At 43.2% G+C, this 27,776-nt stretch overlaps 2 protein-coding genes across 2 annotated transcripts in view; both read left to right on the top strand.

Moving 5' to 3' along the window:
* Kif3c (kinesin family member 3C) overlaps positions 1-4,423 on the top strand; it is a 36,962-nt gene extending 32,539 nt beyond the window's left edge. Inside the window, exons 6-8 of the mRNA XM_028874190.2 lie at positions 2,333-2,441; positions 2,594-2,766; positions 3,121-4,423. Coding sequence (XP_028730023.1) covers positions 2,333-2,441; positions 2,594-2,766; positions 3,121-3,214 — 376 coding nt within the window. The 3' untranslated portion in view covers positions 3,215-4,423. The remainder of the gene's footprint in view (positions 1-2,332; positions 2,442-2,593; positions 2,767-3,120) is intronic.
* Positions 4,424-7,383: 2,960 nt separating this feature from the next.
* On the top strand, positions 7,384-25,871 carry LOC114696463 (baculoviral IAP repeat-containing protein 6-like). Its single transcript, XM_028874168.2, has 8 exons — positions 7,384-7,416; positions 16,258-16,669; positions 19,521-19,708; positions 20,460-20,792; positions 20,945-21,044; positions 23,311-23,525; positions 23,687-23,895; positions 25,790-25,871. Exons 1-5 carry the CDS (start codon positions 7,384-7,386, stop codon positions 21,014-21,016), a joined length of 1,038 nt encoding a protein of 345 aa, XP_028730001.2. The 3' UTR covers positions 21,017-21,044; positions 23,311-23,525; positions 23,687-23,895; positions 25,790-25,871.
* The last annotated feature ends 1,905 nt before the right edge of the window (positions 25,872-27,776 follow it).

Below are 27,776 nucleotides of genomic sequence, written 5' to 3'. Positions count from 1 at the left end.
TCCATGTATATATGTGTACTGTGTTCATACTTGGTGTCCTCAGAGGCCAGAAGAGGGTATTCTGATCCTCTGGAACTGGAATTAGACAGCTGTGAATTGCCATGTGGGTGTGCTAAGAACCGAATCTGGGTCCCCTGGAAGAGTGTAAGTGCCCCCGAACAGTGGGGCCATCTCACTAGCCCTACCTTTTTTGTTGTTGTTGTTGTTTTATTTTTTCCTGAAACAGTCTTACTGTGTAGCCCTGGCTAGCCTGGGAAATGTAGACCAGGCTGGCTTCGAACTCACAGAGCTCTGCCTGCTTCTGCCTCTTCCGGTGCCGGGATCAAAAGCGTGCACCACCACACCCAGCTATCTTATTTTTCAATCTCTATTACTTTATGTGTATATTAGTGTTTGTACGCCTGTGTACGGGATGTGTGCAATGGCCAGAAGCGAATATCCGGCCCCCTGGAACAGGAGTTACAGATGGCTGTGAGCCACCATGTAGGTGCAGGGAACCGAACCGGAGACCTCTGATAGAGCAGCCAGCGTTCTTAACCCGAGCCAGCTCTTATCTTATTTTTTGAGACAGGGTCTATTTCCAAACCTGGAGTTCACCAATTAAACCAGACTAACTGGTGAGCAGTCTGCAGAGATCTTTCCACCTCGGCCACCCCAAATCCGGAACCACGGGTTTTTATCACCCCGTGTAGCTTTTGACGCAGGTACTGTCTCAAAGCAAAGGACAAATGCTACCGGTCTCCATTCCTCCATTTCTGTGTGTTTGCTGTACTAGGGATTGAACCTAAGGCCTTGAATGTGGCAGGCAAGTATTCTCCCACTGGGCTACTTCCACAGCTCTGGTCTCACTTTCTTTTTGGTTGTTTTAGACAAGATCTCATGTAGCCCAGGCTGATCTTGAACTCTTGATTTCCCTGCTGGGACCACAAGCATGCACCACCACATCTGGCCTTAGTTTAACCATTTTATGGATGTGTTTCCGTGTGCTGAGGAACACCTCACATGTGTGCACACGCCTTCGAAGATAAGAGGACAACCTCAGGTGTCATTATTAAGCACCATCCACCTTTTGCTTAAGACACAGTCCCTCACTGGCCTAGAGCTCACCGATTAGGCTGGACTAACTGGACAGGCTCTTCCGGTTTCTGTGTCCCTAGAACTGAGATTATAAATGTATGTGACCATGCTTAGCATCTTTGTTTTTACATGGTGTCTTAGTTGAAGTGTTTACCTAATTATTCTTTATCAACAAAAACTCAGGAGTCAGATATTGGGGTAAGAACCTGAATGATCAAAGAACAGTGGAGAAGAGACCAGTGACCCCCTTCTCTCTGTGTCTCTGTCTCTGTCTCTGTCTCTGTCTCTCTCTGGTTCCTTGGTCCAAAAAGGCCCAGACCCTCTCTAAGCCCCCCTACCAGACTACTTCCTGTGACTCTCTGTCCTCACTCCTCCAAAACCTCTTTGGTTAATGTTGGTCAGCTAGTAGCTAGCTCCCCCCTCTGATTCAAAACAAACTGTATTGACAGTCTCGGGAGGATCAGAATGCCATCAAAATATCACACAACACTTAGTGTTCTATTGCTGTGAAGAGACACCAGGACCATGGCGACTCTTGAAAGCATTTAATTGGAGTGGCTTCCAGTTCAGAGGTTTAGTCCATTATCATCATGGCAGGAAGCATGGCGGCATGCAGACAGCCATGGTGCGGAGAAGTAGCTGAGAGTTCTACATCTGGATTTGCATGCAGCAGGAAGAGAGAGTGACATTGGGCCTGGCTTGGGCTTTTGTGAACCTCAAAGCCTGGCCCTAGTGACGCACTTCCTCCAACAAGGCCACACCTCAGAATCTTCTCAAATAGTGCCACTCCTTGGTGACCAAATGTTCAACTCATTCAAACCACTGCATATAGGCTCTGGGGGTTGAACTTGGGTCCTCATTCCAGCACGTGATCAGCCCTTTTTACTGTGAGAGAAAAAAAATGAGAGACGTAAGACAGATAAGGTGTGTGTTTTCTCCAATTTAAGCTGTCAGGTTGTACTAGAACAAGGAAATTTTAGCACCTGAAGTCCACAGGGCCCCCCAGCTACCTGGTTAGCATTCTTCACAATGCCATTTGCTCTTCGTGTTTGAAGAAATCACTTCTAATCGAGCGTAGTGGTGCATGACTATAATCCTAGCACTTGGTAGTTGAGGCAGGAGGATCAGTAGCTCAAGGTCACCCTCAGCTACGAGTTCAAGGCCACCCTGGGTTGCATGAGACCCTGTCTGGGAAGATCTGAAAGCCCACTAAAACCAACAGTAAATTCATTCTAATATTCCATTTTCTCTCTAGGAATAACAGTCAAATGAAGAAGCGGCCAACTTCTGCTGTGGGCTACAAGAGACCTATTAGCCAGTATGCTCGGGTTGCCATGGCAATGGGGTCCCATCCCAGATACAGGGTAAGATGCCGGGGAAGGGAGAGAAACCCAAGGGGAAGGGATGCTTACAGCAGGTGCTTCCTCTAAGTATCCCATCATCCTCGTGATACCCAAGATCCAGTGTGCCCGGAAGACAGGCTACTGCTCACGTCCGATGTATCGTTTTACCGCAGGCTGAAAATATAATGTTTCTGGAGTTGGATGTTTCCCCGCCAGCTATCTTTGAGATGGAATTTTCTCATGACCAAGAACAAGATCCACGGGTTCTACACATGGAGAGGCTCATGAGGTTGGACAGCTTTCTGGAAAGACCTTCCACGTCGAAAGTGCGAAAGTCAAGATCTTGGTTAGTGCCACCGTGGTGAAAGTGAGCCCTGGACTTTAGGATGCAGGGGAAGTGCCTGGGTTGGTCAAGGCTGGAGAGGGTTTGAGTGGCAACTAAAAGAGAGGGTGGGGCCGGGCGGTGGGGGGGGGGCCCGCACGCCTTTCATCCCAGCACTTGGGAGGCAGAGGCAGGCGGATCTCTGTGAGTTCGAGGCCAGCCTGGGCTACAGAGCGAGTTCCAGGAAAAGGCGCAAAGCTACACAGAGAAACCCTGTCTCGAAAAAACCAAAAGAGAGAGAGGGAGAGGGGTAGGGAGAGAGAGAGAGGAAAAACCTTGAATTTCTGTTTTCTGGTCTCTCCTTTGATTTGTCTCTAGGTGCCAGAGTCCTCAGCGGACCCCACCCACCACCGCTCATGCCTCCACGGCCTCCGCTCCTCTGCACCCCGCAGCAGTGGTAGACCATGATTGACAGCCTTCAGTCAGGCTGCCCATCATACAGACTCCTAGGACAGGGCAGCCAACCCTGACTCATTGCATCTGATGCTTGGTGCGTGTGCGTGGTATGTATGCATGTGTGTGTGTGTGCGCGCGTGTGTGTATGTGTGTATACCAGTGTGTGTAAAGGGGTGAGAAACTGGCAGATGGTGCCTCTGCTGGTTTTCCATGTCTCCTTTATTTAATTCATGTTATTTATTCATGGAGCTTGGTTAGTGAGGAGAGATCCCCTCACCTGAGCTGCCTGGGCCTGCCTCCTTCTTCTGACTGGGTAGACACCTCAGTCAGGCCCCAAAGCTCCTCCTCATGTCAGCTGCCTCCAGAAGGGAAGATGCCTAGTGCCTGAGAAGACAGTACTTCCTTTACCCGTCCATTCCATAGTCTCCATCTTCTGGTCTGACGGTGAGCAGCCCGTGACGCCACTTTCTGGGGCTGGGAAACTGCTGGTGTCCGTGGAGGGCAAGCGATAGCCTAATGGCATTGGGCCGGCACTCCTGGTGGACTGAGCCTCGCTCGCCTCTTTCTGGGTCCCAGACTCTTCCAGCCTCCAGGGTTCTTCCCCAAGGACTTTCAGTAAGCCTCACCGAGACTCATCCCCGGGCTCTCCAGCCTTGGCAAGAACTCGTGGCTTCCCCAACTCCACTTCATTACCAGCCCTCTCCACCCTTGTACTGGGAACTGTGAACCGAACAGTTGTGGCCACCATGAGACCTGCAGGAAACAGAGCGGTGTGGAAACAGCGTGGACTGTCAACAAGGGAAGTCCCCCTCGGGTCCCTTTGTTTCCGTCTCCTCCAAGAAGTTCCTTTGGTGAACAAACTGCCTGTCCTCAGGCGAGGTGTGGCTTCCTCACAGTGGCCTTGGTCACTGTTCCCTGAAGCTGTCCGATCTCAGTCCACAGTGGAAAGAATCAGTGTCATTCTGTCCCTTACTAAATACAGATAGCAAAATCCTTTGCTTTTCCCTCCGGCTAGTACAAGAAACACACCCAGGCACAATCTTTGCCAGATTTACCTATTACCCCTATTTCTTAGTCACATCTTGGGGAGGGACACTGTTTTGTTGAAACTTGATCCATTCTTTACTACTTGTGTGGACCGGCTCTTCCTCACCTTCCTCTGTGACAGCCCAAAATGTCTCCAGGTATTGCAAGTGATAAGTAAATTTCTATTTTAAAAAGTTAATTTTCATTGACCTTTATTTTTTACATGCAAGATAAAACGTATTTTTTTAAGATTGATTTTTATTATTTTGAAACGATGTGTGTCTGTATACATGGATGCAGAGGCCAGAGGCATGGACCCCCTTGGAGCTGGAGTTACAGGTGGTTGTGAGTGCTGGGAATTGAACTCAGGTCTTCAGGAAGAGCAATATGTGCTCTTAATTGCTGAGCTATCTCTAACTCTCTCCTCTCTCTCTCTCTGTCTCTCTCTCTGTCTCTCTCTCTGTCTCTCTCTCTGTCTCTCTCTCTGTCTCTCTCTCTCTCTGTCTCTCTCTCTGTCTCTCTCTCTGTCTCTCTCTCTCTCTGTCTCTCTCTCTGTCTCTCTCTCTGTCTCTCTCTCTGTGTCTCTCTCTCTTTCTCTCTCTCTCTCGGTAGGGCCTTTCTGTGTAGCCCTCGCCTGCTACTAGTATCCGCTTGCTATGTGGCCCGCCCTTGCCTCAAATTTCAGGCACTCCTGCCGTGGCTTCCCAGGTGCTGGGATTATAGATGTGAGCTGTGATACCCAGTTTTTATTTTTAAAATGCTTTTATATATATATGCAATCCCACAAAGTTGCTTATAGTCACTCAGGTTGAGGCAGGAGAATTGCCAATGAGGATAGCCCATTCTATATAAGGAAACTTTATTTCAAAAAAATAATAATAATAAATCAAAGCTGGAGAGATGGTTCCATGATTGACAGCACTTGCTGCTCTTCCAGAGGGACCCAAGTTGAGTTCCCAACATCTGCATTAGGCAGCTCCAGGGGATCTGGCACCCTCTTCTGGCCTCTGCAGTGACCTGCACACACATGCACATACCCACCTACAGACACAGACCTACAAATAACTAAAGATTAAATACATTTCTTACATTCAGGTTTAAACTGAGTATGGTGGTGCATGCATACCTTTAATCCCAGCACCTGGGAGATGGAGGTAGGCAGATCAGAAGTTTAAGATCTTCCTTGGTTCCATAGCAAAAAAAAAAAAAAAGAGAGAGACAGAGAAAATAAATAATAATTTAAGTATTTAAATTTAAGTTAAAATCATCCAGTTCTATTTATCCTACAACAAACTTATATTCCTTCCCTAATTGCTTTCTTGGATGTATCTCTAGGGAACGTCCATGATCCTCTGTTTCTGTTGTTTTGGTTTGCTTTGTTTCATTCTGAGACAGGGTCTCCCTGTGTAGCCCTGGCTGGCCTGGAACTCACTGTGTAGACCAGGCTGGTCTGAAACTTGCAGCCATTTTCCTGCCTCTGCCTCCAGAGTGCTGGGATTATAGGCGTGTACCACTATGCCTAGCCCTATATCTAATCTTTTTCAAGCCTTGGAGCTACTCAAAAGATGCTGATGAGCACACCATTTCTTGGATTAGGAATAGTCATTTCTGCCGTCAACATTGAACAGTTTATTACTTAATTATTATTTATTGGTTGAAAAATTAATGAAATTCTCTTACTAGTAAGGATTATACTGCCAAATATGTTGATTTATTTTCAAGATGTATATTTTGGTGGGTGGTAAGGAGTCATTTCAGTGGTGCGAGCGAACAGGAAGTTAGGATTTCAGGTGCCCTACTGTTGGGAGTCCCTTTCCCTGGCTTATGCGCAGGTCTGTGATTTATGTAATGCATGAAGCTGATAGATCTGCTGCAAGTTTTGTGTGTGGCAAAGGGCAGTGGGCCATTCTCTTCTCTGGGAATTAAGCTCTTCTGAAACCAATCACGTTCTCCTCCGAGGATCACTTGCTTTTTTTTTTTTTTTTGGTTTTTCGAAACAGGGTTTCTCCGTGTAGTTTTTTGGTGCCTGTCCTGGCTCTCATTCTGTAGACCAGGCTGGCCTCGAACTCACAGAGATCCGCCTGCCTCTGCCTCCCGAGTGCTGGGATTAAAGGCGTGCGCCACCACTGCCCGGCTGAGGATCACTTGCTTTTTAATTCCACTGTTGTGTTTTTTCTATTGTTCTGCTGGACTAGACCCTTGGGCCTCTCGGCTGTCTGACCTTCAAGGCAATCTTAGTTTTCCAGCAGAGCCCTGTGATGATTTGACACTCAGGATTCGGATCAGAGGTTTAGCTGTATCTGGGGCAGGAGTTGTGTGTAGGAATCTCCCCATGTGACCTGGGCAGCGTGGGACCTCCCCCTAACCTCGTTGCCATTTGTAGATGAAGCTGCATGTACCACCCCACTTATCACCTGGACACACTGACTCCACATTGTCTGAGTCGCTTGTCCCTCACAGTCTTATAGCACAATATACCCCACTTCAGCACCCCAGCCTGAGGGCTAGGCCCAAAGTGTGGTCAGAGGAGGAGCCCCTGCCTGTGGTATTGTATATGTGTGTTTGTGTGCGTGTGTGTTTGTGCGTGTTTACCTGTGCAGGGGGCGCTACATGCAATGTAAGATACCCTAGGGACAGAGCCACCAGAGGTCCTGGGTCTTAGTCTGTCTCTCCCCCCCCCCTTTTTTTTTTAATGTATCAGACATTTGATTGATAAAGTAAGGGCCTTAATAAGTACCAAATTTCCATGTCTGTTGCTATGGAAATAAAGGTACAAAGTGGCCCGTTCTTGTCACTCTATACATACGACTGTCTGGGACATATGTACTGTACAAATATATAAATATAAATATATATATATAGAACCCGAGCCTCTGTCCCCTTGGATTAGGACGGAGCCTTTCTGTTCAGTTGAAATGCACCCCGGCGAGGTGCCGCCTGCAGCCTGCGGGCCCCAGCCCTGTCCAGATGAACACGGTTGACAATAAAGGAATGAGTGTCACTGCGGAGTCGTTGACTGCCTGCTTCTCTCCCTTTGGCCTCTCTGTCCTGTGCTCGCTTTTCATTTTTGCCTTTCTCTCTCGCTTCTTCAGCAAGGGCTTAAAAGTCTTTGGAGACCACGTGCATCGATCAGCACACTAGGGAAGAAACGATTGCTCGATGAAAAGTTACCTGTTGCGGCTGGGGGATGAGGTTGGCTGTCAGGGCGCTTGTGTAGCCTGTTCAAGGCTTTCGGTTGTGGTGATATACTGGGCACCCTAATAAAGCTTGCCTTGAGGAGCAGAGAAACAGAGCCGGCAAGCCACAGCCACCCCCTGTTACCTCACCAACTCCACGCATCCTCAGACTGAAATCCTCTGAGTCTTCACCGGAAGGGGGTCTCAGCTGAACTGCTTTAGTTCCTGTTTCCTCACGCCTTATATAACTTCCTCTGCCCTGCCGTCACTTCTTGGGATTAAAGGCCTGTGTGCTTCCCAGTACTGGGATTAAAGGTGTGTGCCACACTATCTGGCCTCTGTGTCTAATCTAGTGGCTGGCTCTGTCCTCTGATCCTCCGGCAAGTTTATTAGGGTACACGACATATCAGTCACCACACTCAGTTCCATCCCCGGCATGGAAGGAAAGAAAAAGAGCATTACTAGGCTAGGGCTGGTAGGATTGCTCAGTGAGTAAAAGTGTCTGCTGCCAGAGCTGACAGCCTGATTGTACCCCAAGGATCCACACGGAGTGTGGAGAGAGAATCGATGCCTGCAAGCTACCCTCTGACCTCCACGTCGATGCTATGGCAAGGAATCCACACATGCGCACTCTAAAATAAGGTCCAGCTAGAGAGACCTTTTGAATTGAGAGAGGCTATTGGGAGATGGCCCAGTCAGGAAGTCATGAGAAGTTGAGTTTGGATCCCTAGCACCCATATGAAAGGCTAGATGTATCAGAGTAGGCCTGTGATTCCAACACCCCGGGAGTGCAGACAAGGAGTCCCTGAGGCTTACTAGTTAGCCTAATGGATATGTGAGCTCCAGGCTTAGAGAGGAACTCGTCTGTTTTGTTTTGTTTTTGTTTTTAAGATTTATTTTGTATACAGTGTTGTCTGCAGGCCAGAAGAGGGCGCCAGATCTCATTACAGATGGTTGTGAGCCACCATGTGGTTGCTGGGAATTGAACTCAGGACCTCAGGAAGAGCAGCCAGTGCTCTTAACCTCTGAGCCACCTCTCCAGCCCCTCACACATAAATGCAGGTGTCCCTGAAGACCAGAAGAAGGCATTATATCCCCTGGAGCTGGAGTTAAAATTGTGTAATTGTGAACCACATGATCAGGGTACTGGGAATTGAACTCAGGTCCTCTGGAAGAACAGCAAGTATTCTTAACCATCTAGCCATCTCTCTAGTCCATTCCTTTCTTTCTTTCCTCCTTCCCTCCCTCCTACCCTCCCTCCTTCCCTCCCTTCTTCTATCTACCCCCCAACCCCTCCTTCCCTCCCTTTCTTTCTGTTTTTTTTTTTTTTTTTTTTAACTTTTAATTCTCCTGAAACCTTCCTAGTGTTGAAATTCAAGTTGTGTGCCACCATGTTTTGTTTTATTTATTGAGACAGGGCCTTGAAATCCTGGACTCAAGCTACTCTCCTGAGTCACTAGGACTTGAGGCACGCATCACCATGCCTTACTAAAGATACATCTTTGTGGTTTTATTTGTTTGCAGACAGATCTAGTTATATAGTGCACACTGTTCGGAAACTTACTGTGTAGTACAGGCTGGCATGGAACTCATAACAATCCTTCTTCCTCCACCTCCCTGAGTACTAGGATTGCAATCATGAACCATCATGCACGACACTAAATTGAGTATTCATTGGGCAAGTCAGTCTGTCTTTTTATTTTTGTTGTTGTTTTTTTGTTTTTTTTTTTTTTTTTTTTTTTTTTTTTTTTTTTTTTTTTTTTTGGAGACAGGGTTTCTCTGTGTAGCTTTGGAACCTGTCCTGGAACTTATTCTGTAAATCAGGCTGGCCTCAAACTCACAGGGATCTGTCAGCCTCTGCCTCCCCAGAGTGCTTGGATTAAAGGCATGCACCACTAATTACCCAGCCTCAGTGCATCTTTTAAGAGATAACCCTGAGGGCTTGAAAAATCTACATAAATTGCTCTCCAACCCTAACTGAGGAACAATGGCCTCTGGGGGAGGAGGAGTCAGTTTTCTGTGAGGGTATGGCTTCTTGTAGTCACCCAAATCCAGTGGATGGCCGGCCCCATGGAGAATTATATGGACAGCACATCTGGGAGGCCATGGGTGTAAAGGCTATGAAGTTGGAGCGGCTAAGGGAGGTGGTGGTGGTGGGGATCTGGGAGGAGTTGAGGGGGTGAATATAACCAAAATATGCTAAATGAAATTCTCAAAGAATTAAAAAAATATTTAAAAAATTTCTTATCAATCAGTAAATGACAATGTCAGGAGGAATCGAAACCTATTTAGGTCCCGGCTGTGTCTCCCCTCTATGTAAAAAATCTCTTGTTATAATGGGCATGTAAAGATGGTTTGAGGGCCAGAGGGCAGCAACGGAACACACCTTTAACCCTAGCACTTCGGATGCAGAGGCAGGTGGCTCTCTGTGAGTTCGAGGCCAGCCTGGTCTACAGAGTAAGTTTCATTCAGGACAGCCAGGGCTACACAGAGAAACCCTGTCTCGAGAAACCAAAAATAAATAAATAGATAGATAAATAAATAAATAAATTAGAAAAAAATAAAAGAATGATTTGAGGGTAGAGATATAGTTCAGTTTAGAGCACTTACCTAGTATGAGCAAGACCCTCCATTCAATTCCCAGTACAACAAAAATAAATAAATTTGAAGAATGTATTCGGCCTCTGAGGAGTCTGTGTGATTATGAGGAACATTTGAGACAACTTCAGAATGAATAGTCAAATTACTCGGGGGCGGGGGTGGGGACCAACAAGATGCTGAGGACATCTGGCTGGACAAAGCCTGTGCTAACTAAAGAGTCACACAGCTGGGCTGTTCCCAGATACTTCTGGCTGGCCTCCAGTTCCTCTGCCTTCCTTCCTGTTTCCTGCAGGCCCACAGCATTTAGCCACCTGCAGCCCAGCCCAGCCCAGTCAACTCTAGTTTTCTCTTCGTGCTCCTTTGTCTAGTTCCTCCTTATAAATAAGCAGTCAATAAAAAAAAAAGAAAAAAAAATGTACCTGTGGTAGTGAGACCATGTCTCAAAAACTAAAAACAACAGCAACCACAAAAACACACAAAAAATGCATCTGTTGGCCAGTGAGATGGTTCAGCAAGTGAAGGTACTTGTTGCTAAGACTGATAACCTGAGTTTGATCTCTGGGACCCACAAGATGAGAGGAGAGAATTAACTCCTAAAAGCTGTCCTCTGACCTGTCACACGTTTGCCATTGCATACATGCACCCACACACATATAGAACAAATAAAATACAATAAAATACATAAATAAAAACATTGCAAATATAATAATGAAGGCACAGACATATCTTTGTTCTCTTCCAGTTTCTGGTATTTAATTCATAGTTGAAAACGATTCTAGAACTTGTTATGTAGCCTAGGCTGTCTAGAACTCATAATCCTCCTGCCTCAGCTTCCCACTGTGTCTGGCTCTGGATTATGTGAAGGTTGTAATTCAACATATTATCTGTCTTCTCCTTTGCTCAATGCTCCTGCTGGCCATAGCCCTGCAGAAGCGAAATCTTGTACTTAGCGAAGTGCCAGATCCCACAGAAGGGGGAAAAAGTGGGGATTCACCCTCTTTGATGACAAGGTATACTAGGATAGAAAACTCACATTCATTGATGTGTATGTCCAAGTTCCCACATGTGTAAGAAACTTAGATGGGAAGTCTGGCCCAGACCATCAAGTTTTGCCCCATATAGCCACTTGCTGAAGGTCGTATTCCTATTCCTTCTATTTGCAATATTCCCTCCAAATTGAAACATTTGCTCCAAGAAGGTCACACGCCCAGAGAACATAAAAACTTGATTTTTGAAGGTGCCTACCAATGGTATAAATGGCGGTCAACAGTTGCAGGGGTTAAGATTCTGATCAGGGAGGGCGGTGGTGGCCACACCTTTAATTCCCCACTCAGGAGGCAGAGGCAGGCGGATCTCTGTGAGTGTGAGGCCAGCCTGGACTACAGAGTATAGTAGGACTTTTCTTTGGGCCGCCAGCTCACAAATAACAACATGGAAACTTATTATTAACTATGGAAGCCTGGCCTTAGCTTAGGCCTTTTCTGAACTAGCTCTTATAACTTAATCCGTTTTTATTGTCTAGGTTCTGTCAAGTGTCTCGGTTACATCTCCTCTGTACCACATGTCTGACTTCTTCAGTGCCTTGCTGGCATCTCTCATAGGCCTAGATTCATCCCAAGTTCCTTCCTCTGCCCGGAAGTCCCGCCTATTCTCTCCTGCCTAGCTATTGACCGTTCAGCTCTTTATTAAATCAAGCATAGTGACACATCTTCACACAGTGTAAACAAATATTCTGAAACCTTTGCCCCTTTTTGTCTAAATAAAAAGGAAAGGTTTTTAACTCTAACACAGTAAACCTATATAGAATTAGAGCAATTATCTGGGACTGGAGAGATGGTTCAGTGGCTAAGAGCACTGGCTGCTCTTCCAGAGGACCCAGGTTCAATTCCCAGCACCCACATGGCAGCTCATAACTATCTGTAACTCCATTTCCAGGGGATCTGACACCCTCACACGAACATTCAGGCAAAACACTAATGTAAATAAAATAAAAATACATTTTTTAAAAAAAAGAACAATTGTCAAGTAAGGATTGCATTTACAATGTCCAGTCCATTTGTATTTGGCAAATTTGAAGAAACTTCTATATTACCTATCCTATCTTGGCGAGTTCAAAGTTTTATACCTAAATTATTTTCTATCATAACTTCTATTACCAATCTCAAAATATTTTTTTGATGTTAAAACACTTTCTTTGATAAACAAGTTTTATGTCCCTCAACCTCATAACTTTTACATCCCTTTTGTTAGTTTTTTTTTTTTTGATTTGGTAATAAGGCAAACTATAAAATTATATCTAGTTTTTTAACCTCATCAGAGACCTCATATAATATTAACTGAGTAAATAAGAAGTACAGGGCTGGAGAGATGGCTCAGAGGTTAAGAGCACTGACTGCTCTTCCAGAGGTCCTGAGTTCAGTTCCTGGCAACCTTACAGTAACTCACAACCATTTATAATGAGATCTGGTGCCCTCTTCTGGTGGACAGGGGTACATGCAGCCAGAGCACTGTATACATAATAAATAAATCTTTAAAAAAAAAAAAAGTGCAGAGCAAGCAATTTGCAACCAAGCCCCCAAATGATGACAAACTTTTTTTTTTTTTTGGTTTTTCGAGACAGGGTTTCTCTGTGTAGCTTTGCGCCTTTCCTGGGACTCACTTGGTAGCCCAGGCTGGCCTCGAACTCACAGAGATCCACCTGGCTCTGCCTCCCAAGCACTGGGATTAAAGGCGTGTGCCACCACCGCCCTGCCCGGCGACAAACATTTTTAACCCATTGAATGACCAAAAACTACCCACCCTACTTCTTGGAAATGTGGGTGTTGTATATTTTAGGCTGCTTTTTGTTGTCTGGGGGTGATGACATTTTTATGGGACCTTGAGAAAACTGGGATAATGGTCAAGTCCTGGGAGAGCTAGCTGTATTATTTTTTGTTTAGTCTCTGTGTGATGGGAAAGTGAAGTACTGGGTGGGGTAGTCTGTGAGGGAGGACCATCTCAACTAGCAGCTTTAAATTTGTTCTGGATGTAGAATTTTGAGGAAACTGTAACAGAGGCATTCTAAGAGGCTGGATCACTTGGGCTACTTGTTTTTACTGTGTCTGGTCTTTTTTTTTTTTTTTTTTTTTTTCTTTCTGAAAACACATAATTTTTTTTTTCTCTCTGAGACAGGGTTTCTTTGTATAACAGTCCAGCTGTCCTGGAACTTGCTTTGTAGACCAGGCTGGCCTCAAACTCACTGAGATCCTTCTGCCTCTGGCTCCCAAGTGCTGGGATTAAAGGTGTGCGCCATCACCACCCGGCAAACTTTAAAGGTAACAAATATATCTACATCAACACAAGTACGGAATGTGCAGTGCGCACAAGTCAGCTAAAGATGATTTGTATTGTTCTATGTTTGAGCAGGTAAAAGGCATCTGTCAGCTTTATAAATCCATTTGGACTGTATAACCAAATTGTCATTAGTACTCTGTAGCCAACAAATTTTATCCTATTTCCTTTAGTCTCAGAGCTGTTCCCATGTAGAAGGATCAGTTTATATGTCACCTGCCTTGTAGATAACTTCTTTTTGTTTATGTTTTTCCTTTATGTCCGTAGCCAAGATTTTTAGGTGGTCTTACCCAATCAAACATGATCTTTATTAATTTTGAAGAAATCCATAGCTTTTTGTTTTATGTGAAAACAAAGGCATAACCTCTCCTCCAATGCAACACAATTTTTGACTTTCATTCTAAAGTTAAGACATCCTTAATATTTATACGCTGGTTTAATTTAGTATTTTTTATATATATGATCTAATTATCTCTCAGCAATGTTTGTCCTTTGCTCATCAGCAGTTCAAACATTTAAAGTCAATAGAGCAACATACAGGATCAGAGCATCTTGTGTATTTCCCATCCTTACATGGCTAATTTTTTTTTATATTACTTCACTCCTTTTTAAAATACTTTATTTTATTATTTTTAAACTATTTATTTTATGATTGTCTATACTCATTTTTTCTTTCTTTAGCACCTAAGCATATTTTTAAGCACTCTGTAACCTGTTCAGAGGTTTTTTCCGGGCTGTACCTGGCTTTTGTGTGTATCTGTCTGTCTGTCTGTCTATGTGTGTGTATGTATGTGTGTGCACACCTGCACACGGTTTTCTGACTGCCACACAGCTCCAATTAACACATTGCACTGGCTGCTGGCTCTGCCCCCTTTGGGTCCCACAGGCACGCCCAGAGCACTAAGCATACCTGAGAGACTGTGGTTCACCAGGAAGCTGCATCCATCTCCATGTTTGGAACTTTTATTAGCTTTCTCAGGCACTATGTGGATTTATATGTCCCATGTTGGACGCCAAATGTAACTGGACTTTTCTTTGGGACATGGAGACTTATTATGAAAGCTTGATCTTAGATTAAGCTTTTTCTCAACTAGCTCTTATAACTTAAATGAATGAGTTCCAGGACAGCCAGGGATACACAGAGAAACCCTGTCTCAAAACACAAACAAACAAACAAGATTCTGATCAGGAAAACCACCTAACAAGAGAGAGAGATTCGGTCAAGCTGGAGTTTTCTGAGCTTGCACCCATGTTGGTTGGGCTCTCTGGTGATGCAGCTGCTTTTGTCCGTCATTCCTGCTCCTTGTAAGTCACCACTCACCCATGCTCTTGTTAGTGACCCCAATACAAAACTCATTGGTTCGTCATATTGGACATTGGTGCAATTCTTACTTTGGTCTGTTGTGGGCTCTCTTACTGAAGTGAGTAGATGAGCATGTTGTGTCTCTGTGTTTCCCCAGGAAATGTCTGTCACATAATACCATTGCTATTGCTCCATGTAGGGTCAGAGGCATGGACTTTGAGCAGAACCAATGTAGAGCCGGTTCCCAGTCATGACCTGACTTTAGGCAAGCATGTTAGAGTTGGCAAATTGGTCAAGACTGGTTAGGGCCTCAAGCTCTTAGAGGTCTCCCTGGTTTGGCTTGAGTTGGGCCTTCTTGAGTTGACTAGAGACAGGCTTTGAACTGAGGTGGCATGTACCATGAATCTTATGTATAGTGCTATGAGTTATTAAAGGGATTGGTGAAAATATATATAAATATATATACGTATCAATTGCCAGAATCCTGTGATCAGTAGCTGACGGTCTCTCAAACTTACTAACAACCTTTTTTTTTTTTTTTATTTCTAAGTAATATAGCCCTTTTGAACTGAGAGTTAAGGATGTAAACTCAGTGGGTGAGCACTTGCCTACATGTTGAAGTCCTGGATTTGTTCCCTAGTATAAATAAATAAAAATAAATTTAAAATTTGAGGAAAGGTATCAATCTTTTACTCAAAAAATCCACATGTAGGTTGAGTGTGATGATGCACCCCTTTAATTCCAACACTCAGGAGGCAGAGAGAGGCAGGGCTACAAAGAGAGACACCCTGTTTCAAAAAGCCACAAAGGAATCCACATCTCTCTCTCTCTCTCTCTCTCTCTCTCTCTCTCTCTCTCTCTCTCTCTCTCTCTCTCTCTCTCTCTCACACACACACACACACACACACTTTTTATTGTTGGTTCTTTTTTGACACAGTGTCTCATACAGCCAGGGCTGACCTGGAACTTGCTTCTCAGCAGACCTCATGGGCAACCTTAAGCTTCTAATTGCCTTAGTGCTAGGAAGACAAGAATGTGCCAGGACACCGCTTTTGAGACAGGAAATATTGCCAATAATAAAAAGAGGTTGTATGAACTGCTGGAACCCATCTAGTGATCTCTTACGTGCTAGACAATAGGTTGTCTCTAGAGCTGTGCCTTCATGGTGAAGGCACTGGAAAGGCTGAGCAATGAGGAGGGCAAGTTCAAAGGCTGCCCAAGCTACAGACAGAATTCAAGAACAACTGGATAATTCAGGGAGACTGTCTCAAAAACAACAACAAAATGGTCGGGAGTATAGCTGAGTGGTACAAGGCTAACACAAGGCTGCAGGTTCAAAACCCAGTATCTAGGGGAGGCAGGAATGTTTGCACTGAGGTTTATTCCTAGCCCCCTATACATGCATTCTGTATCATTAACAACAAATACTTTCAGCCGGTGGTGGCACACACCTTTAATCCCAGCACTCGGGAGGCAGAGGCAGGCAGATCTCTGTGAGTTCGAGGCCAACCTGGTCTACAGAGTGAGTTCCAGGACAGCCGAAGTTGCACAAATAAACCGTCTCGAAATCAAAGGGAAGGCAGCCGGAGCCTCAGGACCCGACATGAGGGAAAAGGGCCGTAGGAAGAAGGGCAGGACCTGGGCGGAGGCCGCCAAGACGGTAAGGAGGGGGGCGCGGAGGGCAAGGCCGGCGGGAGTTGGCTTTCTCGCCGGGCTGCCGGTCTCCGGGGAAGGGAGGTCACTTGGCCCCGCGGCCGGGCTGAGGGGCTCGAAAGCGCGCGCAGAGGGCGGCGGTTAGGGTCGCCTTGGAGAGCCCCGATTGGATGCAGGCAGGAGGAGGCTTGTGCGTGCATCCAGCCCCGGAAAGGAGAGGGGAGCGCTGGAGCTCGGTGGCGTTTCCCCCGCCGAGGCGCTGGTGCCACCAGACCCCGGGGCCCCTGCTTATCTGGCTCTGGGAGCCAACGGCAGGTCACGAGGCTTTTGTGTTTGCCGTCCGAGCTGAAAGTGCAGGAGGTGTTTAGAAACGAAGTAACAGGTGGGACTTGGAGAATTTTTTTTTTTTCTGTTTCCGTAGAGACCTACTCTGAATAAGGCAGCAATGCATGGTGGGACGTGTAGTTTACCGGGCCTCCACTTTGCTTTAGCCAAAGTGAAGGTGGACCGACGAAATTGTGTTTAGTGGGCACACACACCCCGCCCCCGCTCACAATTTTGTTATACGGAATTTAGAAGTCATTTCAGAACGAGTATTAGTAAGAAGTCTTGTTTTGAAAAAAAAAAAAAGTTAAAAACGTGTATTTACGAAGAAACGTTACTTTAAGGAGAAATTGAAATTGTTGTTTTGCCTGCTTGTATGTCTGTGTGAGGGTGTTGGGTCCTCTGGAACTAGAATACAAACAGTTGTTTGTGGCCGTGTGGCGTCTGGGAATTGACCCCGAGTCCTCTGGAAGAGCAGTAAGTAGGTGCTCTTAACAGCTGAGCCATCTCTCCAGCCGTGCCCTTGAGTTCTTTATACTGTTAATTTTTTAAAGATTTATTTATTTATGTATCTTATGCATATGAGTGCTCCATTTGCATGATGGAGAGGGCATCAGACAGAAGAGGGCATCAGCTCCGGTTACAGATGGTTGTGAGCCACCATGTGGGTGCTGGGAGTTGAACTCAGGACCTCTGGAAGAGCAGACAGTGCCTTTAACCACCGAGCCATCTCTCCAGCCCTATACTGTTGATTTCTAATTTTTTTTTCATGTTTGATCATATTGTCATAAGAGTAGTTTGTTTAAATTGTGTTTTGTAGTTTGAACAGTTCCAGTAGAATTTTTTGTTTGTTTTTTTGTTTTGTGAGACAGACACTGCCCTCCTGTGGTCAGAATAAGGTAGCTGTTTTGGAAAACTGCTAGTCTACATCTTGAGCTTGTGGTAAAAGAATATAATATGGTATGCCTCCCTTGGATCCTTCCCAACTTAAAGAGTTTTCCTCACTTTTCCTTAGTAAATCTACACTTGCTGTGGTTTTAAAAAAAATAAAGAATTGTAATAGTTTAGTATTTTTGCTCAGAAATATTTTGATTTTTCTTCTCTGTTTTTTCTAGTGTATGTATATACTTTTCTCATTTTTTAAATAATTTATTTAAATTTATTTTATGTACATTGGTGTGGAGTTGTCAGATCCCCTGGAACTGGAGTTACAGACAGTTGTGAGCTGCTATATGGGTGCTGGGAATTGAACCCAGGTCCTCTGGAAGAGCAGCCAGTGCTCTTAACCACTGAGCCGTCTCTCCAGCCCTCATTCTTTATATTTATGTTTATAATTATATTTTGGCGTAAAAAATTAAAAATTTTATAATAAATAATATTTGTATTTTTACTGGGTGGCTGTTGCACACACCTTTAATCTCAAAGGCAGAAGGATCTTTGTGAATTAGAGGCCAGCATGTTCTACAGAGTGAGTTCTGGGACAGCCAGGGCTACACAGAGAAACCCTGTCTTGAAAAATGAAAACAAAACAACAAAAAAAGGATATATGTATTTTGGCCTAAGTCTGTATTTCTTCCATAGAAGGACTTGAATTGTTTCTTTAACTGATTTACTGGATACCTTATTTAAGCAAGTGCCATTTCAACCTCTTCATTATAATGTAACAGGCCTTGTATAGCTCAGTGGTAGACACCAAGTGTGCTCAAGAGGCTGAATTAAGTTCCTAGTCCTGTCAAAGAAGCAGATTAAAAAATACCAACAACAGGAAACGTCACAGTTTATAATCCTGGGTTTTGGTTATAGAAAGGATAGAGTTTTAAAAGAATTTATCAGTTAATTTTAGTGTGTTGTCCTTCAAATTTTTCTTTGTATCTTTTCATTGTGGTAATAATCACTAAGTTTAGTTTATGAAGTGTGTTGATGACACTTCAGATTTAAAGTACATATATATGTATTGAGGTTCTAGTAAGGTGAAGATTGCTTTGTTTTCTTTTTTTTAGTTTTTCGAGACAGGGTTTCTCTTATAGCTTTGCCCCTTTGCTGGAACTCACTTTGTAGACAAGGCTGGCCTCGAACTAACAGAGATTCACCTGGCTCTGCCTCTCAGTGCTGGGATTAAAGGCATGCGCCACCACCTCCTGGCATGACTCAAATTTTTGATTTGAGATTTGAGATCTAGGACCCTCTTAGATTTTGAGTATCAGTATTGGTAACACTACATTGCAGTGTTATATGTATATGATGATACTGGTGATTTTACTCGGGTTCCAGAGCCTTTTAGGCAAGTGCCCTAGCACTGAATTGTAGCATGAATCTTAAAAGTTCTTATTAATAAGATCAAACCTGGAGCCAAGTATTGGGGTGAATGCTGGAAGGTCAGAGAGACAGAACAAGCCACAGCTAACCTCACCTGGCCAACTTCTCAGCTGGTCTTGTTTCCTCAGACTGGAAGCCTCTGTGTCCTCATATCCGAATGGCTCTCAGCTGAACTGTGCTGCTCAAAACCTAAAAGCTTAACCAGCCAAATGTCTCTAGTTTCTGGTCCTCACACCTTATATACCTTTCTACTTTCTACCATCACTCCCTGGGATAAAAGGCGTGAGTCACCATGCTTGGCTGTATCCTTGAACAGATGGATTTCTGCCTCTGGATTAAAGGCGTGTGCTACCACTGCCTATCCTCTATGTTTAATATTGTGGCTGTTCTGTCTCTGACCCCAGATAAGTTTATTAGGGTACACAATATTTCGGGGAACACAATACCACCACACTGAATGAAATCCCAGCCTCTTTTTTTTAAGTCACATACTGAATATAATTTTAATGTCAAATTATGTACTTTGACTATGTACCTCTGTGAGCCTTTTCTTCATCCTGGTGTCTGTTTGTTTTTTCCTTGTCTTATGCCAGTGAGTTCCTTCGGGGTTACTCCTGCAGTAGGTGGACTATCATCTGGGACAGTTGGGGAAGCCTCGACAGCCCTGAGTTCAGCAGCCCAGGTAGCTTTGCAGTCTCTCTCTCATGCAATGGCTTCAGCCGAGCAACAGCTACAGGTGCTGCAAGAGAAACAGCAGCAGCTTTTGAAGCTTCAGCAACAGGTTGGAGAGTATTTGGCTCTTTGTTCATGCTGTCTCTAAACTTCAAAAGCTGAAAAGTACTGTAAAAATGACCATTATTTTCATAAAAGAAGTAGGTTGTTCAATCTGAGCTAATCATTTGCAACAGAAAATTGAGGTAAAGTCTTTGTGATATGTTTAAATGTATTAAAATTATATGAATGCATTTTTAATACATGATTGAGAGAAAATGATACTTTTTGTTGAGTCTTGAAGTTAATTCTATTTTATGTTTAAAAACTCTTGGAGAAACATTGTAAAGTTACCAGTTACAATTTTCATGGAGTAGAGAATATAGGACATTAAAAAGACCAATTATATTAATTCAATTCTAAGTATAGCAATAATGATAATATGGTTTATAGATTTAATTGCTGACTAAATGCAAACTTTGCAAATTGCTCTTGAGAACTTAGGTCAGTCAGCATTGATTTATTTTTGGTTCATTTTGTTTTTAGCAGAACCTGGTTTTATTATTTACATTTAATTGTTCTGCTTACTTTTCATCTTTTGCTCCATTTCTAGTTCCCTAACGTACAGGAAATTTGTAGACAGCATTTCAAGATGTGTCCTTGTGAGGCAGGGCTTCCTGTGCTGTTGAGTCCAGTTTCATCTTCATGTAACGAGGATCTAGTTGATCCTGTCTAACTTCATTATATGGAATCATAGAGTGCTCCTCACAATGTAGGTAGTCAGGATTCTTCTATAGGTGTTGCCTTTGTTTCTTTTACAGAAAGCAAAGCTGGAAGCCAAGTTGCACCAGACAACAGCTGCAGCAGCTGCAGCAGCATCAGCAGCATCAGCAGCATCAGCAGCAGGTCCTGTTCACAACTCTGTGCCTTCCAACCCAGTGGCTGCCCCTGGATTTTTCATCCATCCATCTGATGTTATTCCACCTACTCCAAAAACAACACCACTTTTTATGACTCCACCACTCACTCCCCCTAAGGAAGCAGTTTCTGTTGTGATTAATGCCGAGCTTGCACAGCTTTTTCCAGGCTCAGTCATTGATCCCCCAGCAGTGAATCTTGCTGCACATAACAAAAATTCCAACAAGTCTAGAATGGTAAATGGTGTTTTCAATAGATAATAACTTTTCTTTTATAAAATATTTCAAAATGTGTATCAGGAAATGAGAATAGTTAGTTTAATGCTATGGTTAGATGGTTTTTTAGAGCAACAGTAGTATCAGTACATTTACATTGTTTTCTTTTCTAGAATCCACTTGGTTCTGGTCTAGCCCTTGCAATTTCTCATGCCTCACATTTTCTTCAGCCTCCACCTCACTAGTCCATTATTATAGAGCGAATGCATTCAGGTAATCTTTGCATTTCTAAAGTTATTTTTCTTTCCTAAGTCTGTTGGCCCTTTTATGACTTATTGCAAACAAATTACATTAGCTACTAAGAATAAGAGTCATGGAAGGTGCAAGTTGTATAGGTTGGCTAATTACATTGAAAAAGTGAGATTATTCTATCTAAATCTTGCCTATTGAAATATGAATGATACAAATAGTCTGCTTGAACTGTAGTTGCTCAGTTACCATTATGCCAGAAATAAGGCTGTAAGGTAGTGTCCTGAAGCTAGCATTATATCTACATTTCTGTCATGGAGTATTTCAGAAATCTGTAATTGGTGTGGGAGTATGCATATTTACCAATAAATCTTAGCTATTTTTTACCTTCTAATTCTATTCAGTTCTATACTAAAGCAACAGCAAAATTTTAATATCCTTAGGAGGAAAATGGACATATTATATCTGTGCTTTCCATTATATTAATAATTGAATCTTATTTGCTCTAGAAGAGAGAATTTAAAGCTTATAACATTCTCTTGGTATTTTCTGCCCATTTAATTATTAATTGGTAGGAGCTTTGGTGCTGATAACATAGAGGGAAAATTGTTGCTCTGTATGGGTACAGTTGTTTATACTGTACATGGATACAACTGCATCCTACGAGCCTGTGAGGAAGTGAACTAGACTTTTATTTATTGTTTCAGAAACTCTTGGAAATTGCCTTTTCTTCTAATATAGTTCTGTCAAATCAGCACTATTCTTGTACATCTTAGTCGTTTTTTTTTTTTTTCTCTGCAGAGTGTAGATGGTAAAGATTGCTAAACTGCCCCTCATACCAATTCAATGAAAAAGAATTATGGTATTATTAATGATTTGCATTTTATTTCAATAAAGGGATTTGTTTTTGTTGTGTATAAGACCAGAAATAGAAATCTGTTCTCAAGTTTTCTGATATGGTGCTGACCTAGAAAGACGGTGCTTGCTCTATTCATTCTGGGGCAGCCACTTGAGTTGTCTGTATCTTCTGGAGGCCTTGAGGCATTTTAAAAAAAGCTTTCTTTTTAATTTGTATAGTGTGCACGTCTGTCTGCATTAGTTTGTGAATGGATGTGTGTGTGTTTGCATGCATGATGTCTGTCTTATCTGTCTTTGTGCACATGAGTTCAGGTGCCCACAGAGAGTGGAGGAGTTGGATTTCCCTGGAACCAGAGTTAGAGTTGGTTGTGAGCAAGGAGCCTGATGTGGGTGCTGAGAATCAAACATGGCTCCTGAAAGAGCAGTATGTGTTCTTTTTTTATTTTGAGACAGGGTTTCTCTGTGTAGTAGTCCTGGCTGTCCTGAAACTCATTTTGTAGACCAGGCTGACCTCGGATTCAGAGATCACCTGACTCTGCCTCCCCAGTGCTGGGATCAAAGGTGTGCGCCACCACCGCCCAGCCTATGATTTATATTTTTTGATGGTACTGTTACTGTGTACTTTCAACCATGCTTTACCACATATTAAACCCAGTATATTAGACTCTTGGCCCAGAAGTTAACAAGACTCTTACAAATGAAATTACATCTTGGTATGGCTAATCTATCTAGTGGCGAAACTAAGACAGAAAATGTTCTTCTGTGTCTGAATAAAAGACAGGTACTTTATTAGATATACCTTTTAACGTATTCACTGATTTAGTTGTTAAACTATAATGTTTGAAATAAATATGAGACTTTACTCTAGCTGAGTGCTTTCGAATTAACTGTCTTAAAATTTTTGACCTCAGGCTTTCAAAACTCTAGCTTGTAGTGAGTAGTTGTTCCAGCTTTGACCTGGAAGTACTACCTGCATTGAGGCTTCTGGTAACTGTCATGCCTACGAGCTGAGATATGCTGGCTCTCTTGGTTCCTGGTAATCCTGGTTGTTGGATGGTAGATGAAACAGAGTTCTCCAGAGAACACCGCTGGGCTGCACGTCACCTCTCCCAGACCCTGTAATCTATCCTTTTACCTGTTGTAAATAAAACTCCCAAATAAACCTCCCTTTTAACTACATGGAGTTACCTTAATAGTTCCACCATCACTAGCAGCTTTTTGTTGAGAGGTCAAATCTTGAGCCTTGACATACTAAGCAATTAAGAGATTTTATGAATAAGTATTGATAAAGCTATTTTTACTTATCTACTTATTTATAGTTTAATAACTTGATTTTTTTTTTTACGAAGAATTGCTTAATCTGTTTTTGAGTATATAATTTGGTTATTTGATCCCTATTTTGGTGGGTCACTTACTTCTTTTTCCTTCATAGGAGCCAGGAGATTTGTGACCTTGGATTTTGGAAGACCTATACTATTGACAGATGTACTGATTCCCACTTGTGGAGACTTGGCCTCCTTATCAATTGACATATGGACGTTAGGAGAAGAAGTGGATGGGAGGCATTTGGTAGTGGCAACTGATATAAGCACCCATTCACTAAGTCTTCATGACTTAATACCACCACCTGTGTGCAGATTCATGAAGGTAAAAAGCTTTAAGAAAGTAAATGTATATATTTTTCATGTTTCTTAGTAATACATTGACATATAGTTGAAGAAGTAAATCTGTATTTTTCAAAATACATAGCTCAGATTTTTTTTATTGTATCATGTACGTGTTTGCTTATTTTTAACTCTTCACTTCAGATAACTGTCACTGGACGTTATGGAAGCACAAATGCCAGAGCAAAGATCCCATTAGGATTTTACTATGGACATACATATATCTTGCCTTGGGAAAGTGAACTGAAGTTGATGCATGATCCTCTAAGAGGCGAAGGCGAATCTGCCAACCAGCCAGAAATTGACCAGCATTTAGCAATGATGGTTGCTTTACAAGAAGATATACAGTGCAGGTTAGTGGAACATTGTTCATATATTATTAAATTATTTCTGTATCTACCTAGAAGGGAGCAAAAGAGTGTTCCCCTTGTTCCGAATTCTCTCCAACCTAGACTGTCATTAGTGTTTTTGATCATAGCCATTCTGATAGGTGTAAGGTGGTGTCTCAGAGTCGTTTTGATTTGCATTTCTCTGATGACTAAGGATGTTGAGCATTTCCTTAAATGTCTTTCAGCCATTTGAGAGTCTTGTTTTGAGAATTCTCTCTTTAGCGCTATAGCGCATTTTTTAATTGGATTGTTCAGTATTTTGATGTCTAGTTTCTTGAGTTCTTTTTATACTTTGGAGATCAGCCCTCTGTCAGATGTGGAGTTGGTGAAGATCTTTTCCCATTCTGTAGGCTGTCTTTTTGTCTTATTGACCGTGTCTTTTGCTCTACAAAAGCTTCTCAGTTTCAAGAGGTCCCATTTATTAATTGTTGTTCTCAGTGTCTGTGCTACTGGTGTTATATTTAGGAAGTGATCTCCTGTGCCAATGCGTTCAAGAGTACTTCCTACTTTCTCTTCTATCAAGTTCAGTGTAACTGGATTTATGTTGAGGTCTCTGATCTACTTGGACTTGAGTTTTGTGCATGGTGACAGATATGGATCTATACAAATTCATAGAGACAGAAAGATAAGATGTTATCTCAAGATGGAGAAGAAAGGAATATAGAGCAGTGATTTCTTAAGTACAGAGTTTCTGTTTTGTCTGATGGAAAAGCCCTACAAATGGACCATAGTATCAGGACATAATATGAATGTAATAAATCATATCATAAATATAGTTATTGAATGAATACTGGGAATGTAATCAATGAATACCACAAATGTAATTAATATCATGAGTGTAATTAATATCTTTTTTAAAGATTTATTTATTTATTATGTATACAGCATGTATGACCAGAAGAGGGCACCAGACCTTATTACAGATGGTTGTGAGCCACCATGTGGTTGCTGGGAATTGAACTCAGGACCTCTGGAAGAGTAGTCGGTGCTCTTAACCTCTAAGCCATTACTCCAGCCCGTAATTAATATCTTGAATGTAATTCATGCCACTGAATTGTGAACTTAAAAATGGTTACAGTTGCAAATATTATGTTCATTTAAAAAAAATAAGGTGGAATGTAATCACTATACATTATATGTGTATATGAAATTGAAGACAGCTATGTTGTAAAATAGAAAGTGGTGATGGTGTCATGGGCCTATGAGGATGCTGGACTAAAGTCTATCAAATTGTGCAGACAGGCAAATTGTATACTCTGTGAATTATTTGTCAATAAAGATTTTATAAAACCTTAAAAAAAAAAAAGGAAAGGAGCAAAGGTACATTACAGCAGGATTGAAAGCATGAGAGTTTTGTTAACTAACTTGTATCATTTATTAATATTTGTCAACAGTAGTTTTGGTGTTTTGTTTTGTTTTCTTTCTTTCTTTCTTTTTTTTTTTTTTTTGGTTTTTCGAGACAGGGTTTCTCTGTGTAGTTTTGCGCCTTTTCCTGGAGCTCACTTGGTAGCCCAGGCTGGCCTCGAACTCACAGAGATCCGCCTGGCTCTACCTCCCGAGTGCTGGGATTAAAGGTGTGCGCCACCACCGCCCGGCCTTGTTTTCTTTAAGATAGGGTCTTTATTTGTAGCTCTGAGGGACCTAGAATTGACTGTGTGGACCAGGCTGTCCTTCAGCCACAGATTGCTGTCCCCCCTTTGCCTCTAGGGTAGGGGGATTAAAGGTGTTCTCCACAGTACCTGGCCCAACAATAATTCTTCATAGTAGTTATACTTTAATGTATTTTAAGAGATGTGCTTTTCAGTGTGTAGCTACAGAAGAAGACTGAAGGAATGACTTAATTTATTTTTACTCATAGATATAACTTAGCCTGTCATCGTCTGGAAGCTCTTTTGCAGAGTATTGATCTTCCTCCTCTCAACAGTGCAAACAATGCACAGTACTTCTTGCGAAAACCAGACAAAGCAGTTGAGGAAGACAGTAGGGTTTTTTCTGCTTATCAAGATTGTATTCGGCTACAGCTTCAACTAAATCTGGCTCATAATGCAGTGCAGAGGCTCAAAGTAGCCATAGGTGCAAGTCTGAAGACATTGAGCGAAACATCAGTTCCAGAAGACTTGATTCAGACATCGTCCACAGAGCAGTTACGCACCATTGTCAGATACTTACTGGACACATTGCTCAGCCTCCTTCACTCTTCCAGTGGTTTGTATTTGCTCAGTGACTTATTGAGACTAATTCATTATGTCTCTGTTGCTTAAGTACATGGTATTAACTTTCTGAGGTTTTTTTTTTTTTAATGAGTGTATGGTGCTGGGGATTGACTTGATAGTTCATACATGCTAGGCACGTGCTCTTTACTGGCCTCTATTCCCAGACACTATTTTCTAGAAATTTTAATTTGATATCCTGTTTAATATGTTTATGAAATTTTTGTGGACTTACGGTTCACCACCAACTGCTTTAATTCAGTTTTTCTTTATACCTCGTGATTATGGGATTGTCAGAGGGGACAAATTCTCCGGTGTCTTCTGCCAATCCTCAGGAGCCCAACACCCCTACCCTCACCCTCCCACCCCGCCCACCTTCTCAAATCCCTTCCTTCTCCTGTGACACTGTTCTCAATTCTCCTTGGCATCTGCCCGGACACGGACCTTACTTCTTCTGCAGCAGTTCTCTGGACAGTCCAAGGCTTGCTGCATCGAGAGCCTTCTCCAAGCAATCCATTTTCCCCAACCACTGTCAGATGATGTCCGGGCTGCTCCCATCTCCAGCCATGTCCAGGTTGCCCACGAGAAGGAAAAGGTATCCTTCCCCCTTGCCGGCCATTCAACCAAAACTTTCTGAGGATCTTAAAAATCTATGGAGCTTGGTGTGACACTGGATTTACAAAGCTCAGAGATCCGTGCCACATACAGCTCCCATTTGGAGGGGTAGGTGGATGGGGGTAGGGGTGGGGTGGGGAGGCGTGACTGTGACAGAAACTACAGAGGCAAAAAAAGATACCAACAAAGGGGCTTCTGTTTTGGAGGGGCATCAAGAAGGACTGAGAGGCTTTTGCACAGGACTTCTTTCTAGTCTTGGTAACAGCTTCCTGTTCCTGCACCCACCTTACCTCCTGTGCCCAATTCTCTGCCTCTCCCAGGGTCTTTCTCACATAACCTTTTCTCCAGCTCGCCCTGCCCCTTCCCACAGGTGATCCCCACAGCCTTGCTGAGTCTGCTCCTCCCATGCTCCATCGCGGAGGCTAAGGCACGCCTGGCTGCAGCTCCTTCCGTCTGCGAGGCTGTCAGGAGCGCCCTCTCTGGGCCGGGTCAGAAACGCACCACCCGAGCCCTTGGAGACCCGACATCCTGTAGTGCACTGAATTGATGATTCTGGGACCTCAAAGGGGCAGAGCCGTGGTCCACTCCCACGAGGACTTGTGCCAATAATACGCGTGGTGGTGGGACAAATCCAGTTTCGGGAAGTGGGGTGGGGGGAGCACTAACAACCCAGGATCGGGGAAGAGTCCCGCTCTCAGCTGGATCATTTCCACTTTTTTTTTTTTTTTTTTTTTTTTTTTTTTTTTGGTTTTTCGAGACAGGGTTTCGCTGTGTAGCTTTGCGCCTTTCCTGGAGCTCACTTGGTAGCCCAGGCTGGCCTCGAACTCACAGAGATCCGCCTGGCTCTGCCTCCCGAGTGCTGGGATTAAAGGCGTGCGCCACCACGCCCGGCCATTTCCACTTTTACTGGCATCTTCTGATCTCAGAAATAAAACTAAATGTCTTGCTTTGGAAACTAACCTTGCAAAAAGTCAGTTATCACAAACAAGGAAAATGGGGGCACCAGGTAATTTCGGGCAA

Source organism: Peromyscus leucopus, chromosome 22 (genome assembly GCF_004664715.2).
Source record: "Peromyscus leucopus breed LL Stock chromosome 22, UCI_PerLeu_2.1, whole genome shotgun sequence".
Classification (NCBI taxonomy): domain Eukaryota; kingdom Metazoa; phylum Chordata; class Mammalia; order Rodentia; family Cricetidae; genus Peromyscus; species Peromyscus leucopus.
Note: the sequence above shows the minus strand (reverse complement) of the source record. Positions and strands in the feature narration are given on the sequence as shown.

Excerpts from the sequence above, each read along its gene's own strand:
- LOC114696463 (XM_028874168.2), top strand. The coding sequence starts at position 7,384 with ATGAAAAGTTACCTGTTGCGGCTGGGGGATGAG. Across the intron at positions 19,709-20,459 it reads TTTTGAAGCTTCAGCAACAG|AAAGCAAAGCTGGAAGCCAA; the intron begins GTTGGAGAGTAT and ends TTTCTTTTACAG. Across the intron at positions 20,793-20,944 it reads ATTCCAACAAGTCTAGAATG|AATCCACTTGGTTCTGGTCT; the intron begins GTAAATGGTGTT and ends TTTCTTTTCTAG.